The sequence below is a fragment of the Taudactylus pleione genome, unplaced genomic scaffold (assembly GCF_031769625.1).
Source record: "Taudactylus pleione unplaced genomic scaffold, aTauple2 ptg000002l, whole genome shotgun sequence".
Lineage (NCBI taxonomy): Eukaryota > Metazoa > Chordata > Amphibia > Anura > Myobatrachidae > Taudactylus > Taudactylus pleione.
Genome location: NW_028284405.1, coordinates 2,087,243 through 2,103,503, shown reverse-complemented (window position 1 = coordinate 2,103,503; position 16,261 = coordinate 2,087,243). Strand labels below are relative to the sequence as shown.

Sequence of the window (16,261 nt, the reverse complement as noted above, 5' to 3'; positions counted from 1 at the left end):
ATAGCTTCCAATCCGCAGTTTTAAGTAAAGTATTTGTGACAGGAATAGTGATGTATATTTAGACTGCAGAAGACAAGACAAAGCAATCTGAAAAAAAAAATAGAGACAGTGAGAGAGATAGAGAGAGAGAGACGGGTAGATGTACTAAGCGAAGCCTTGGACAGAGATAAAGAACTAACCAATCAGCTCCTAACTGTCATTTTTCAAACACAGGGCCTGATTCACTACGGATCGCTACTGAGATTGCAGCTGTGATTACACACATAGGTCTGCTGCGATAATATGCTAATGACTGCAATCGCAACGCTAGTATAGACGCCCAAAGCCAGCATAGAGACGCCCACTACCACTTTCGCACATCCGTAATACCTTGAAATCCTGCATATACATCAGTAACATCGAATAACATCGGCCCCTCACACACAATCACAACAGGTCTGACCTTACGCAGAAATTGCTAACCTTGTCACACGAAGTGAGTACACAAGCTGTGTATGCCGTCACAGTGGCTAATTTATGCGAGCCCAAATAATGGCGGTCAAACGGACAGACACACCTGCATTTCTCCGACCACTCCCCCGTCACCACCCACAAACGCTGACCTGACGTCACTCACTATGCAATGGCGTTGTATCTGCATAGGTGATCGCAGAGCGTTCGCAATGCTAACTCACGCGCACTGCGGTGCACACACATGCGCAGTACGCACCATCGACCAATCGGCATACGCTATTGCAATAGCATTCCATGCTGAATCAGGCCCACAGCCTGAAAGATCGCAGTTAGGAGCTAATTGGTTGGTACTTTATCGCTCTCCACTTTATCCCTCTCCAAGGCTTAGTACATCTTCCCCAGAGAGAGATGCGGTAAACAATTAGGGCATCATGTAGAGTTGGAAATACATCTGTTCTATTAGCGTAAAACACACGTGTCCTTACTGCATACGTGCATGAATAAACGCACACGTCTGCATGGAAATATGGTGGCATCTTCCACTTTTGCCTCCTTACAATAGGTAGCGGTGGGACAGGCGGGGAAATTGATGTGCAATGCAGTTACGATGATGAGGGTCTGGCTGCGGATTCGCCTCTCAGGCTGATAGTATTTAATGTTACTTTAGTGTGACTGGCAGGACTGGCTCGAGGCATGTTCGACCAGTGCGGTCGAACAGGGGTGCCACCCCTTAGAGGGCGCAGCCCTCCCAACCATCCCGATTTTGAGCGGGACAGTCCCGTTTTTCAGGCACTGCCCCGCCGTTCCACCAGAGGGCCGAAGTGTCCCACCGGTGGTCGGGAGGTTGGCACCCCCACCGCCACGGCTGTGCCAGCCCCGGAGAAGAGGAATGGATGCCGCGCACATGCATGCGGCATCCACTCAGTGCAGTGAGAGGGCAGGGGGCAGCCCAGATACTGAAGGAGTGATGGACTCGCCCCCAGCCTGACGTTAAATGGGAGGCGTACCATACGGGCACGCCCCCAATTAGTGTCACTTAGGGGGCGTGGTCTATGGTCATTATGTCACTGACGTGTACAGCTTCGCCGCGCGCAGGGTGAGGGGGGCGTCGGAGTCCCTCTCCGCACAGGACCTGGAGCCGGCCCTGGTGACTGGTATATTATGTGAGGTCACGGCCTTCTATTCACATTTAATCAACTGTTATTTGCATTTGTATTGTGTCAGGGAGAAATAATCAAATTTTACATGGTGAACGTGACTTTGCATTTACTAATAATACTGTCCAGACCGTATTCTCTGCTGTGTACATGAGACTTCATGACATTATATTGTATAGAGATAGGGTAATGTGGCTTCAGCTTCATCTCTGCGCTTTCTCTACGCTACACTACGCTGGACGCATCCTTAGACTAAGCACATGCACATTGTTGCGATTTTTGTTGCATATTGTTATCATTCAATCGTTCATATGTTATATACAAAAAAAACCTGCATAAATGTGTTAAAAAAACCTTAATTTAATTTAAATACATAAGCTGCATACACACACAACGATGTTAGTAACCAATGATTTTAGTGAACGATTTTCGTTCAGATTTTTCCTTGAAAAAGTGAACGAAAATCTTTCACTAAAAATCGTTGGTTACTAAATTACTGAACGATTTTCATGAACGAATCATGCTTACAGTGAATAGAAAATGGAAATCGTTCGTTTATCGTTCATTCTGTACAACATGAACTAAAATCGTTTATTGGACAGTCAGAATGGACGATGAACTACAAGCTACAAACGTGAACGCGCATGAACAATTATCGTTCATCGTTCACCTTAAAAAGATGAATGATTTTACAAACGATTTAACGATAACAACATCGTTATAGTTAAATCGTTCAAAAAATCGTTATGTGTGTACGCACCTTTAAAGCATTTTCATCTCCACAGATCCTCTACATGTATTGCCGCAGTATTTCATAGATCGGTAGAAGAAATCGCTAGCGATACCTACCACCTGCTGCGGGCCTTTATGAGACAGACCAGACAATAAGGGGTATATTTACTAACGTGACAGTTTTTAGAAGTGAAGATGTTGCCCATAGCAACCAATCAGATTATTATTATTATTATTATTATTAATAATAATAATGAACAGTTTCTTATACAGCGCAGCATATTCCGTTGCGCTTTACAGTTTAAAACAACATTAATAGAACAAAACTGGGTTGTAAGAGACAGACATAAAGGTAAGAGGTTCTACTTAACATTTAACTAGCACATTCTAGAAGATAATAGCTAGAATCTGACTGGTTGCTATGGGCAACATCTCCACTTCTAAAAACTCTCACTTTAGTAAGTTTACCCCTAAGAGAGCAAGACGAACGATGAGAGTAATGGAGGAGGGACAATAAGAAGAAATAGGGTGATGCAATGAGAAAGCAAGAAAGAGAGAGAGATATAGGGCGAATAAATGGGTGCAAGGACAGGAGAGGATCTGCAGAGGTGATTATCAAGCTGCCTACACGCTTTCAACCAGCTAAATGAGCAAAGTGGCTACACAATTGTGGCTAACATGCACAGCTGCAGGAACAGTGCCAACAAGCAGATTAAAGTGCATGTATATTGTGCAGCATTTCTGTGTAAAATGATAATATCCCCATTGGGTCCAATGTTAGACCAAGTTTTCCAACATGCAGCATCAAATCTTGTACCGTTAGATTATATTTTAATTGGTTATGATGATTTTGATGGAGTAAACAGCATTATAGTCCCCCAATAATGCGTTGTGGACGTCAACACAAAAGAGAGTGATACCCGCTTCATACTTTCCTGCCTAGGCTGTGACGTGGCCTGGAGGGGATGCAATCGGGAAGCCGGCTGACATTATACCGACAGCCGGTTTCCCGACTGTCATATCCCGCCGAGGGTGACATGCCCGGCGTCTAGATGTAGACACCGCTCATTTCACCTACACCGGGAGGCCAACGCCCGGCATCCTGATCGAAGGGATGCCGGGCGCTGCGAGCGGACAGCCGCGCGGGGAAGTGGGAGGGTTAGGTTTAGCGCACCCGGGGGGGACTTAGGGTTAGGCACCCCCCGGGAGGGTTAGGGTTAGGCTAGGGGGAGGGAAGGTTAGGGTTAGGCTAGGGGGAGGGAGGGTTAGGGTTAGGCACCCCCCGGGGGGACTTAGGGTTAGGCACCCTCTGGGGGACTTAGGTTTAGGCAACGGGGAAGGGGGGGGTTAGGGTTAGGCACTTGGGGGGGAGGTTAGGGTTAGGCATCCCTAAGGAGGGTTAGGTTAGTCATTACTTACCTTACGATGATCAGGATTTCCAGTGCTGTCAGGCTGCAGCTGCCGGGATCTGTTGCAGTGTCGGGCTGCATACCGATTCCGGCCTGGAAGCTTAAGCTGGCCATCCACTATACAATTATCTGTCAGATATCGGTCCAGTCTGGCAGGTTGTAATGAAAACCTGGCAATGTATGGGAGCAAATGACAGTCGATCACATGGTTTTAAACACTGAAAAAAAGGACAAAAAAATGTTCAAATTGGTTAAATTTGTGTGTTTTAACCAATTTGTCTGAACAACCATTTTTTGTCTATTTTGCAGTGTTTGTGAGCAAATGGACGATTGTTATTTGCTCCCATACATTACCAGGTTTTCATTCCAACCAGCCAGATTGGACAGATATCTGACAGAAAATTGTATAGTGGATGGCCAGCTTTAGCCATATTTTTGCAAATATATGCAACTGAGATCTCTGAATTATATACCATCATGTAGTTTTTCAAATCTTATTGCTGATTTCTTTCTGAGTGCTGGGGGATTACTTTTTGTTGTTTCTTGTACAGGATGTGTATTTCACTGCTGTCTGTCTGTATCATGGGTGTAACTCAGGGGCATATCTATAATGGGTGCAGGGTGTGCAGGGAACACGGGCCTGCGGCGGCCATTTTCCCGTCGTTTGCGAATGCGGAGTACAGGGAAAATGGCCGCCACGGCCATTTTCCTGGTGACCTGTGCATTCATTATAGACTCTGGGCACACTCTAGTGCCCAGAGTCTATAACTCCGGTGCTGGCCGCACACAGCTCAGTACACTGTCGGCCGCCGGGTGGAGAGGAGGGGGCCCGTGTAGGAGACTGCACACGGGCCCCCTCCTCTCTAGAAACGCCCCTGGATAGGTGCAAGGGGTGCAGCTGCTGAGGGGGCCCATCTTCCTTGTCAAAGTCACATGCGTGTTATACATTTTTCACCATTGGGTGGTACGTAGGGGCCATTACAACCTTTTGCTATGGGACCTTCAAATACCTAGTTACACCCCTGGTGTGTATGTAACATGCAGTACTGTGATCGCTCGATCCAGCTGTATATTCCCCATGTCATTTTCCTTTTGAGAGCTCATTTGCCTACATGAAAAGTGGATCAAGAACTGGTCATAGAGAAACCTCATCAACCATTCTACCATCAAATGCAAAAGTTGTATGAAAAATCTACACACAGAGGGCCTGATTCAGAGTCGGACGCTCTGACAGAGCGCTCGCTGTGAATCAGGGCCGGGCATTTTTTTTTTCAGAACGGCCTCGTGGCCGCTCGCATAGCCGAGGGTGAACGCCTCCGTCTGGGCAGCCACACCCCCGGCCCGCCCACCAAAGTGGGCGTGCTGTCACTCAACATCGACAGCACGCCCCCTTTGCTACAAGACCCTGAGCGACGGAGTGCCCGTCGCTATCCGGGTCTCGCGCATGCGCACGACGGAGCCGGCTCCGTCGTGAGCATGCACACTGGCCTACCATCGACCCGGTTGCGAGCGCACAGTGCTTGCGAACGGGTCTGAATCAGGCCCAGAGCTCCATTTAAGATAGATATTAATTTCCCTCAGCACATTTCATTTAGTATCACAGTGATACTAAAGAATATGCCACCAGTATTTACCATACCTTACCCGTTTCGGCAAGGTCCCACGGTGTCCCCTATTATGTTGCTGGTAGTCTATCTCTGCGGCGATAGGCTGTTGACTAATGCTTATGCACGATGACCATCTGTACATGCGCAGAGTACTGCAAACCAGCTGGGACTGAGAAAGTCCTGGAAGGCTTTGCTGAAGCTGGAAAGGCTTTTGATGGGCCCTATTTCCAGCAAAGGGGACTGTATCTATAGATGGCATAAGAGGTTGTCACAAACAGCGGTAAGTTAAGCTTACCGCTATTTGCTAAATGTCATAACCCCTTTAGCAAGTGCTGAAGGGGTTATAACTCATCCTAAAATGGGGCTCACAGTCTACACACCTTATTTTATTGCATGCATCAGTTTTATTTTTCTCAGCTAGTGAAAGGTGGACAATCATGTCAGGGATATTGATTCAACCCACAAAATGGGTACAGTACACAGCTGCCCTTTAGTCACTGACAGAAATAGTATTATTATTGTTTCTGCAGAGGCGAGCCCCGGTCTAACCTTCTTTGTGAGGCGGGTGATGTCCTCTCCTATATGTGTGAGGCGCGGGATGAGGTGTGAGGTGTACACATCATTGAGCGCTGCGTGATCTTTGCTTTCTTGCCGCGTGTGGTTTAGGATCATGTACCAGCAGTTCACAGGTGACAGGAGGTGCTGTTCCTTCCTAAACAAGGAAAATATGGCATAAGGAGGATTAGTAAGATAAATTGTAATACGCAGTAATAAGAATAAGATAATGTAATAAGAAGTCAATAACAGACAAGACGTTATAGAGCCGTAATCAATTTGAGCGGACCCGCGATACTTTTCCCCCTCCCAGACTTTTCTCCTACATTGCGTGTTTTGTAGGTGGAAAAGTATCGCGGCCGTGCCCGCGTATCCCCGTATTCAAATTGAAAGTAGGCGAAAACAGGACTGGAAAGTACTGTCACATTTGGGGAAATCAGCCTGACACCTCCCAAAAGATGCTCCGACATGGGGGTTAGCTGTAGTACCCCTCGATTTGGCTTGCTGAAGGTATTTGGCATTTTTAAACGGGCTCAATAGCTGCTAAGTAGCGTTTTTGTATACATGGTGCAAAATAGTATTCTGAAGGTTTGTTTGTAGAAAATAACTTATCCCAGCAAATTTGGGGTACTTGAAAATGGTGGCCAGCATATTTCAAAGTTGCTAAAGTTAATTTAAAAAAATGAAAAATCCACCTGCCACAAGCCCCTGCAATGAAAAAAACACTTGGGGCATACTTGGGGACCCCCCCCCCCAGAGTCAAGGTTGCTAGTTTTTAACTTTGTCCCCCAACATTTTTTTTTTCGCCCCCAAATTCAAAGTAATTTTGTGGGTGTTTTTAAGTGATTTTTTTTTTTAAATGTTGACAAAGTTTACCTTTGGGGGACTGTCTGAAGGCTGCCCGGGGGTTCCCGCAACATTGCACCCCAAAACCCCAATTCTGCACTTTTTTCCGCCTGCTATTCAAAACTTTTTCACCTATTACATGGCAGGCGGAAAGTCTTTCAAAATGAATACGGCGATACTTTTCCGCCTGGCGAAATGACGTCATCGGTGAAAAGTTTCCGCCAAAAACACGCGAAAAAAGCTTTTCGCCTCAAATTGAATACGGGCCTTAGGGGGATATGTTTAAAACCTTGGAGAGAGATAAAGTGCCAACCAATCAGCACTGACTGTCATGTTATAGGCTGTGTTTGCAATATGATGGTTAGAAGTTGATTTTGACTTTACTTTATCTATCCCCACTCTATCTCTCTCCAAGGTTTGATACATCTCCCCATGATAAATGTGATCGATGGATGGAGTACATAGGGGTATGACTGGCCTTCGCCATGCAGCTGCTACTGAACGATAACTGTAATCCAGTGACAGGCTATGCTTGGTGCTGTAGCTCAATGATTGCTAACAATAGACAGGTTACTTAAGCTCAGACCAACAGAACGCCAAGTAGAAATACACAAAGACACAGGAAACAAACGCGTTGGTCGGCAGTCACCTGAAGCTGTGGTGTTCCTTCGAGTTGCGGATTTTGGAAGAGAAGCGGTCACACAGCTTCTCCAGGCTGCGGGAATATTCCAGGTTAATCTCTGCCTTCCTGCGCAGGAACTCGCTCATGTCCTGCAACAACTGCTGGCGGAAATCCACCTGCGCATCGATGCATTTTACTTGCTCAATCAGCTGGCTACGGATCTCTAGGGAGAGACAGAGGGCGAGTTACCATTGCTAGCTTATTATTAGGACAGACCTTATTTTATTCCAAACATGTTTAAATTCCAATACAGGTTGAGTCTCCCATATCCAAAATGCTTGGGACCAGTGGTATTTTGGATAATGGTAATCTTTTTCCGATAAGAGCTGTCCTTTGCGTTATACGGACTTCCAAGTTTATGACCCGGGAGTCCTATTGTGCATGTGTGGCCGTCGGGCTGCGCAAGCCGCAGGGGGGACAGAGAGGGATCTTTAGGATCCCTCTCTGGGAATTTGTAGAGAAAGAGCAAAAAGGGAAGAAACGGATGAAGCACCAAGAACATCATTTAGTTCAATATAAACATATGCACAAAAATCTGTAGATGCCATTGAGAACTCATACTGGTAGGCTGGAACCACAAAGTGGCTGGTTAATCAGGAAAGTGACACTGGTCCGAAACAAATTAAGCAGGGATTGAAAATGATCGAATAAACTCCCTGTAACGTGTTTCTCCCCCGACACTGTCCTGGCCATTTCCTCAGAGGTTCTGAGGAAACGGCCAGGACAATGTCGGCCGAGAAACGCGTTAGCATGTTGTTAATTACATTTCTGCCTCACCAGTGGGACTATACTGCAATTAGCGACTGCTTAATAGGTTCCAGACCAGTGTCACTTTCCTGATTAACAACCCACCTTGTGGTTCCAGCCTATCTGGCTCATAAAGCCGCGACGCGGCTGTTGAGGGACGCTCTCACCAGCACCCACCCATCTGTCATCACTGCTCGTTACAGCCCGGCCGAGATCCTGTATGACTGCTATTCCAATCATTACCTATAGAAACCCACGGACTAATTGGGTCATTGTGCATGCAGATTATCAAATGGGCCTATTTCTGAGTTGAACTTCATTCATCATTAACCTTGTGCATGTTCTAAGGCATATTTTTTCAGGAAGATTGGAACAAACCAGATACTGTTCCCATACACTATAATATATAATACTTGATAATTGATATATAATTCCAGAATCTATCCAAGAGGATAATTTGCACATTCCTGTGACTAACAGGGGTATTCAATATGGACTGAAAACGCCGTTTCTGCAATGTTTTAGCTCGGATGACGTCATTTTCGCCGCTTTTACTTTTACACCGTATTCAATTTGAAAACTTTTCGCCGGTGCGAAAAGTATATTGCATTCGACCCTGCGAAAAAGTATCACCAAGGAATGGGTGGCGAAAAAAAGTGCAGAATTGGGGTTTTGGGGTGCAACATTTTGGAAACCACCCTGCAACCTTCAGACAGTCCCCCAAAGGTAAACTGTGTCCAAAAAATTTTGAAAAATACCTCAGAGGACCCCAAAAAAAGCACTTTCATTTTGGGGGCGAAAAAAAAAATTGGGCGGTACAATGTTAAAAACTAGCGAACTACAATCTAGGGGTGTACCCAAGTATGCCCCAGATGTTTTTTTCATTGCAGGTGTTTGCGGCAGGTGGATTTTTAACGTTTTTTAAAAGTTCACTTTAGCAACTTTTAATTATGCTCACCCCCATTTTCAAGTACACCAAATTTGCTGGGACTACTTATTTTGTGCAAAAAAACCTTCTAAATACTATTCTTCACCACCTTCCCAAATCCCCAAAATAGCAGCTATTGAGCCCATTTAAAGACCCCAAAAACCTTCAGCAGGGCTAACCAGGGGTATCCACAGTGATCCCCCATGTCAGAGCATCTTTTTGGGGGTGTTAGGGTCATTTCCCCAAAAATCAGCGAAGTTTTCGCTGATTTCACATTCGCCGGGTGCTGTTTTCGACGATTTCATATTGAATACGGGTATAATCGGGAGAGCGCCCGATACTTTTTCACCGGCAAAAGCTCCGATGTGCGGCAAAAACTTCGACCCGCATAGACGGCGAAGTTTACATTTCATATTGAATACCCCTATAAGTCTAATAATACAGCATCAAACTGGTTTTTATATGAGTTATTGTTTATCTTTTAAATGTGTATGCTGCACCTCATACAACTTCACAGAAGTGTATAATATTATTGCAGCTGCAGCGATTGTTTCTGTATTTGTATCTATTTCTTTGGATGTTGTTATGCAGAGTATTTGTTACATCTGTTATTTTTTACATATTAAATTTATCTGATCAAGCGTTCCCATTCTTCTTCATTATTTGTTAAATTTACAGGGCTTAGCCACCCCTATTTGGTGAGCTGCTTTTTCAGACAGATCAGTCACCAGACCACATTGTAGTGCCGGATACATATATTTATATATGTTTTTTAAGCTGAATACTTACCTACACTCTGCCAGCATCCAGCTCTGGCTCTTCCCCTTTAGCCCAGCGTCCTTTGCAGCAGGTCTGATGTGACCTACTGCCAGAGCCGTAACTAGACTTTTTGGTGCCCTGTGCCAGAAAGAGCATTGGCGCCCCCCTCATTTTTCAAAGGGACATAATGCACCCAAAAAAGGGCCATGGCTTCATGGGGAAGGGCCAGGGAAGAGATAGGAGAGGCCAGGAGATGCTGGGGATGAAATAAGAGGAAGCTACAAGCAAGAATGATAATAAACAGAAAATTGACAGGCCCAAACAGCGTCCCCTAACCTGTGGTGCCCTGTGCGATGGCACCGGCCGCACTACCCTAACTACGGCCCTGCCTGCTGCTCTCAGGTGCCGGCGCTTGCATAGTATGAAGCAGACATATCGGGCTCCGGCAGGAAGATGCCGGACAGGTAAGTTGACATGAATGGCTACAAAACATCATTATAGATCGCATCAATGTGATGTGATATGTAGTGATATTTTTCAGTAGCCAGTTCATGTTCTACATGAATAGACCCCAGTATTACAACAGAAACAAAGTTGTATTAAAACTAGAACATAATCGAAGCAAATACAATCAACCAATCAGATCCTGCAGGTCTTGCCCATCGCTTGTTGTTAGGTATTTTAAGCAATACAACCAAACATATGTAATTAGACAGATATACAAGGGCTTCGTAAGAGTTGAATTCCTCTAAAACTCTGTATCTACTAATTACAATCGTTATTGCAGTCTCCAGCCTAACCAGTTAATCTGATATTTTTTTTATGAAGTCCCATATTCTATACCAACATTATTACTTATTATTATTTTTTTTTCTATTTTTTAAGTCCAATGTACTGTAACAAGCTGGAGCTTGTGCGACAATGGTGTCATCTTACAGTAAATAGATTTGCCAGGGATAGTTTGCATTATAAAGGACCATATACAGGAATGCCTCAGACGTGTCTCCTCTCATCATACGGTTTGTAGGGAAATGTTGATCTATATAGTCATGTTACTCTGCAGGGTACGATTCAGCCTCTTTCGCTCCCTTGCACAGCAATCCTACAGCCAGGAGATGACAGCACTCGCTACATGTAACAAAGGACCCTGGCATAGCATGCCCCCCTCCCCACCAGGGCATCAGCCGTTGTTGTGTTGGCCACACATTTGTGTAAAGGGCCAGCTAGCCACTTGAATGCCATCTTTATGTAATGACAAGATTGTTAGGACAATTTTCCAAACCGGACATCTCAATAAAAATCATATGTTTTACCACATATATTAGGCATGCCAAGCAAGGTCTTACTGCGGCTCACACATCCAGTTCTAGCAAATCTGGATCCACCAATCTCTCTAGTGGTTTTCAGATGGATCTTATATTGCCAAAAATTACATACATTACAAATGCAGTCATCAAATCCAAATATAAAAAAAAATAAAACTCTACATAGGATAGATTATTTGTATATTAACAAAAAGGATTAAGAGAAGTGTTCTAACCAATGGAGGATTGATTTTAAAGTGTCTCCCCTCCTACTCACATCAATAGTGTGTGGCCCTCAGTGATTTTAAATTAAAATATGCAGTTCAACCCTAAATCACATTTATTGAAGAGTTATTCGAATGCATTACACCTGCAGCGCAAAATTTAAATATTTGTATTATATTTTTAGGGGTTGTTTTTAGATTTTTTAGGTCTCCATTGTTTCAACCCCTACTGCGTCCCATGCACAAAAAATAAATATCTGAAAAGAATTCAGCCGAACCCAAATCCATGTATAAATGCTTATTAAACACAAATGATATATTATTAATATAGAAACATAAGGATGATGTATAACCTTAGCCTAGTGCTGCAGCTACGTTTGCCATCCTAGGTCCAGGCATATGCGGCCTTTCACAAATCTGTGCCAGTATATCCAAGTTAAGCAGGCATGTCAGGATGGGAGTTGCAGTGCATCGAGGTTTGTATAAAGTAACGCAGATTATCTGCTTAGAGGGATCTGATTATTAACAATGCACAGATGCTTATGTGCATGCGTGGCCACTGTTTTAATGGAGAGGCATCTGAAGAATACCTCTCTGAAGTTAAGCTCGGCGTTCGGGATCCAGGCGGTCAGAATCCCAACGCCGGCATCCCGACAGGGTTAGAATACTGACACCTGTTGGTGAGTATGCAGGGGTGTATTAAGGGCCTGATTCAGAGCCGGACGCTCTGACCAGAGCGCTCGCTCTGAATCAGGGCCCTCCTACCTGAAAATGGAGCGGCCTCCTGGCCGCTCGTATAGCTGTGGGTGACCACCCACAGCTATAGCGAGCGGCCATGATGATGGTCGCGATGGTCAAGACCATCGCGACCATCGGGCTTGCGACGAGACCCTGCGGTAGGGTCTCGCTGCCGAAAGCCCTGGAGTGATTTTGGCTCTATCAGAGCCAAAATCACTCCCACTGACATCACTAGTGATGTCAGTGGGGCAGGACCCAGACGGTAGGCGTTCCCATGGGAACGCCTCCGTCTGGCAGCCACGCCCCCGGCATGCCCACCAAAGGGGGCGTGCTGTCAGTCACCATCGACAGCACGCCCCCTTTGGTGCGAAACCCATAACGACAGCTTGGCTGTCGCTATGCGGGTCTCACGCATGCGCACGACGGAGCTCCCTCCGTCGTGCGCATGCGCAGTGGGGCAACATCGACCCGTTCGCAAGTGGGTCTGAATTAGGCCCTAAGAGAAGAGTGTTCATTCCCAGTCCAGTGCCCCCTCCTCTCACCCCGGTGGCCGGCAGCAGACTGATGCGTATGACCTATGACTGCAGCATCAGTAGACTCTTGTCACTAGAGTGTGCCCAGAATCTACTGAGCATGTGCAGGTCGCCGGGGAAATGGTGCGGCCGCAATATTCCCAGCGATTTCCTCACTGCGCAAAATGCTGGTAAAATGGCAGCGGCAGCCATTTTACTGAGTTATGTGTAGGGCTGAGACACCCAACGTGGGACCTTGCAGAGGTAAGTATTAGATAATTCTAGATAAGCCCCTGTAAATATGCTAACCCTACCCCTAATCCTAACTCTCCCTCCCTGAAGCCTAAACCTAATCCCCCCACCCAACCTAGCCCTTACCCTCCCCCTACCCTAACACTCCCCCCTAATGCCTAACCCCTAACCCCAGTACGTACCTTCGGTATCCCGGCGTTCGGGATATTGACCACATCCCCTCGGAAGACTGTCTAGATTTTTTAGCATGTTAATTAGGCCGCATGGTCAGTTCTAAAAATGCATATGAAATAAATGACAATAGTAGTTACACCACAGCAGGGAAGCAGCAGGTTACTTTAGTCCTGTATCTCCCACCTGTCCCAATTTAGTGGGACAGTCCCGGTACTAAAGGACTGTCCGCTGCCCCTACAATTAGGACTTTAACCCGGACTGCCGAGACTGTTGGGAACTTGGGATGTCTGTGCGTCAATTTAGTAGTGTCTTAAGGCCCCCATACATCAGAGTGATTGCAGCAATCGTGCAATTTGCAATCGATTGTGTATAAAAATCTTTCCCTTTTTCAATCGATTGCAGATTGCAGAATTGCCACAATTGATTGAAAAAGGGAAAGATTTTTATACACAATCGATTGCAAATTGCACGATTTGTGCAATCAATCTCTGATGTATGGGGGCCTTTATACAATGGGATTGGTAGCAACCTAGCATTTTAGAAGTGATAGGTACTAACCTCCTGGGGACGAGACAAGTCACAACGTGCTGGGAGGTATGCAATCCTGTTACAAGTGGAGCATAATTAAAATAAGTCATGTCTATCAATGTATTAAGTTAAAATTCACAGGAAATCCTGAGTCAACACAAAACCTCCATTATGCATAAGCTTTGAAATAGGTAATAGACATGTTTGATTATGTGTAGAAATACATACATAGTTTAAATCGGCTTGTTACATCTTCTCAAGGCATCCAAAAATGGCTAACCACTTCTCACTTGTGACCTAGCCAGGGGTTAGACCTAAAATACTCATAAAACCATGTTGTGGTTTAAGATTTTAATGAAGTAACAGCAATAGGGGGAAGAGGAACCTGAAAAATATATTTGGTATAGGATAGAATTGAAGACAGCTATTTATTCCAACCAGGACGCTTTCTGGTGAATGAATTTTCACCTAAAATCATCAAAAAGTTAGATAAATTTATAAGACAGCAGAAAAGTCCCTTTTTTCTGGGACACTTCCAATTCTTAATGGTTCATAACTTTATTGCATAGTCCCTCTTATTTTGCAGATCAGATGTAGTTCTCATGATATACTTTTATGTACAAGTTAATATTTATTACTACTGAGTAATAATACCTCTCTATTCACGTCTGTGCCCCCCCACCACCGCCTGCTCATCAATCTGCCCTGCAGTTGCCACCTGTGTGTACCTTTTGTGCCCCTCCCCCTCTGTCGGTCTGTCAGTAAGCCCCTCACCTTCCACCTGTGTGTACTTTATGGTGCACCACTACCCCCCCCCTCCACTTCTGCGCATCAAACTCATGGCCCAGTGGTGTACTTACCTAAGAGGCGGCCGTATTAGTCTTTGCTCACTGAGTACCTCTTCAAAGGTCTTCACTGGCAACCGGGCACCTGGAAGAGGTTGCGCACACATACTCCCCCGCCAGTCCGTTTTGGTTCAGCTACGGCGCCTATGCATCGGCTCTGGCTGCGATCGGCATATGCAACTTATAGCCCCCATACACGGTGCGATAAAGCAGCCGATTGGACTGATTGGTACGATTTGGTTGCTACATTGCACCGTGTATGGGCCTGATGTCGGACCAAGCGCGCACCCGTGCAGGTTCAGTTGATCAGGGGATGCACGCGCACCTTACTGCAGGTTCAGTTGATCAGGGGATGCGATGTGCGATCCCATGCAGTGCTATGCGGGAGGAGGAGGGGGGAGCCGGCATATTAGGCGGTCAGCCACCCGATTACACCATGTGTGGGAACCGCCCGATATGTCGGACCTCGGATCCCCCATCGTGTCGCACGGTGCCTATGGTATGGCCAGCTTTAGAGCAGCTGCAAGTAATTCTGAGTTGGATGCATCTCAGTGGCTTCCCATCGATGGCTGAATGGACGTTATTGATTGTAGTCTGGACATGGGAGGTGTCCTGTGGGCGTGCCGTGGTAGCATGTTAACAAAGTTACATCTTCAGTTGCATCTCCTGTACCAAGAATGGGGTAGGTGTAAGCTGTTACTAGTGATGACGTCTGCTCTCCCAGGCCGAGGGCTGAGGGTGGTGCAATCACATAGATGCCTCTGAATCTGCATACAGGCAAAGGTTTGCATAGGTCCAACGATCACTAAAAGCATCTGAAATGGTGACTGCATTACGTGCAACAAAATCAGGCCCCCTGACTGCAGAAGCCTCTAAGGTGCCTACTAGAAATGGGGGATGATGTAGCAAAATGTAATGCTCAGCTCGGCAATAAAACCTCTGAGGTCACTGTGGCCTTGCCATTCCGCACTTCAATTGTAGTTACACATTTCTGGAGTGAAAAGAGCTGGAACAAGAAGGGCCAATGCTTTCTGTTGTGTGATGTCATTGGGGTAGGACAGAGGAATGAGAAACCAAACTCTGCTGGCAAATTGTGCCAAATTTTGTGTACGGAAGTTAATATTTTGCCAGTCGGTTTACAAAGGTTCATTCATCTCCAGTCCCAACCCCCACGGCATTCTATCTATATTAAACATTCAGCCCTTTTTCAGCATATTTATAAATATATACAAATAAATAGTAACACCCCAAATAACCATGGCAGTAGAGTTGGTGCCCAATCTATAGAAAAGAAAAACAATCAACTCCTGTTCACTGTCAGAATTAAATCTTGGAAATGTATCACTTGCCTATAAAAGCAATACCACAACAAAACTGAGAACACAATAAGATCTCCCGCTCCTTGCAAAGCAACAAGGGAGACTTGGTTACATCATCCTCTCAGGCCTTGACACTGAAAACCAAGGAGGAAGTAACCACAGTCTCACCTAAGTGTATATGTCATTTACAGCACTAACCAAGCTCTCAGATATGTCCTTGCACTATAGTTGCACTTTTTATATCTTTGTATAATGAAATGCTCCCCCCCCCACCCAACCAAAGAGAATTTTGATCTTTAATTAAAAGAGAAAATTAATGAGGATTAAGGACCCTATTTAAAGAAGGACAAATATAGGCAATACCCCAGATGTTTTCGGGTTACAGAGAGGGTAGATCAGGGCCGTATTAAGGCCTGTGGGGGCCCCTGGGCAACAAACGTGTGGAGGCCCCCATCAATAAGTTATATATATATATATATATATATATATA

At 45.4% G+C, this 16,261-nt stretch overlaps 1 protein-coding gene across 2 annotated transcripts in view; it reads right to left on the bottom strand.

Moving 5' to 3' along the window:
• Positions 1 to 16,261, bottom strand: part of ARHGAP4 (Rho GTPase activating protein 4) — a 142,035-nt gene that overhangs the window by 65,227 nt on the left and 60,547 nt on the right. For both annotated transcript variants that reach the window (XM_088443157.1, XM_088443848.1), the window contains exons 2-3: positions 7,409 to 7,604; positions 5,908 to 6,070 (exon numbers count right to left, since the gene is read on the bottom strand). In XM_088443157.1, coding sequence (XP_088299283.1) covers positions 5,908 to 6,070; positions 7,409 to 7,604 — 359 coding nt within the window. The remainder of the gene's footprint in view (positions 1 to 5,907; positions 6,071 to 7,408; positions 7,605 to 16,261) is intronic.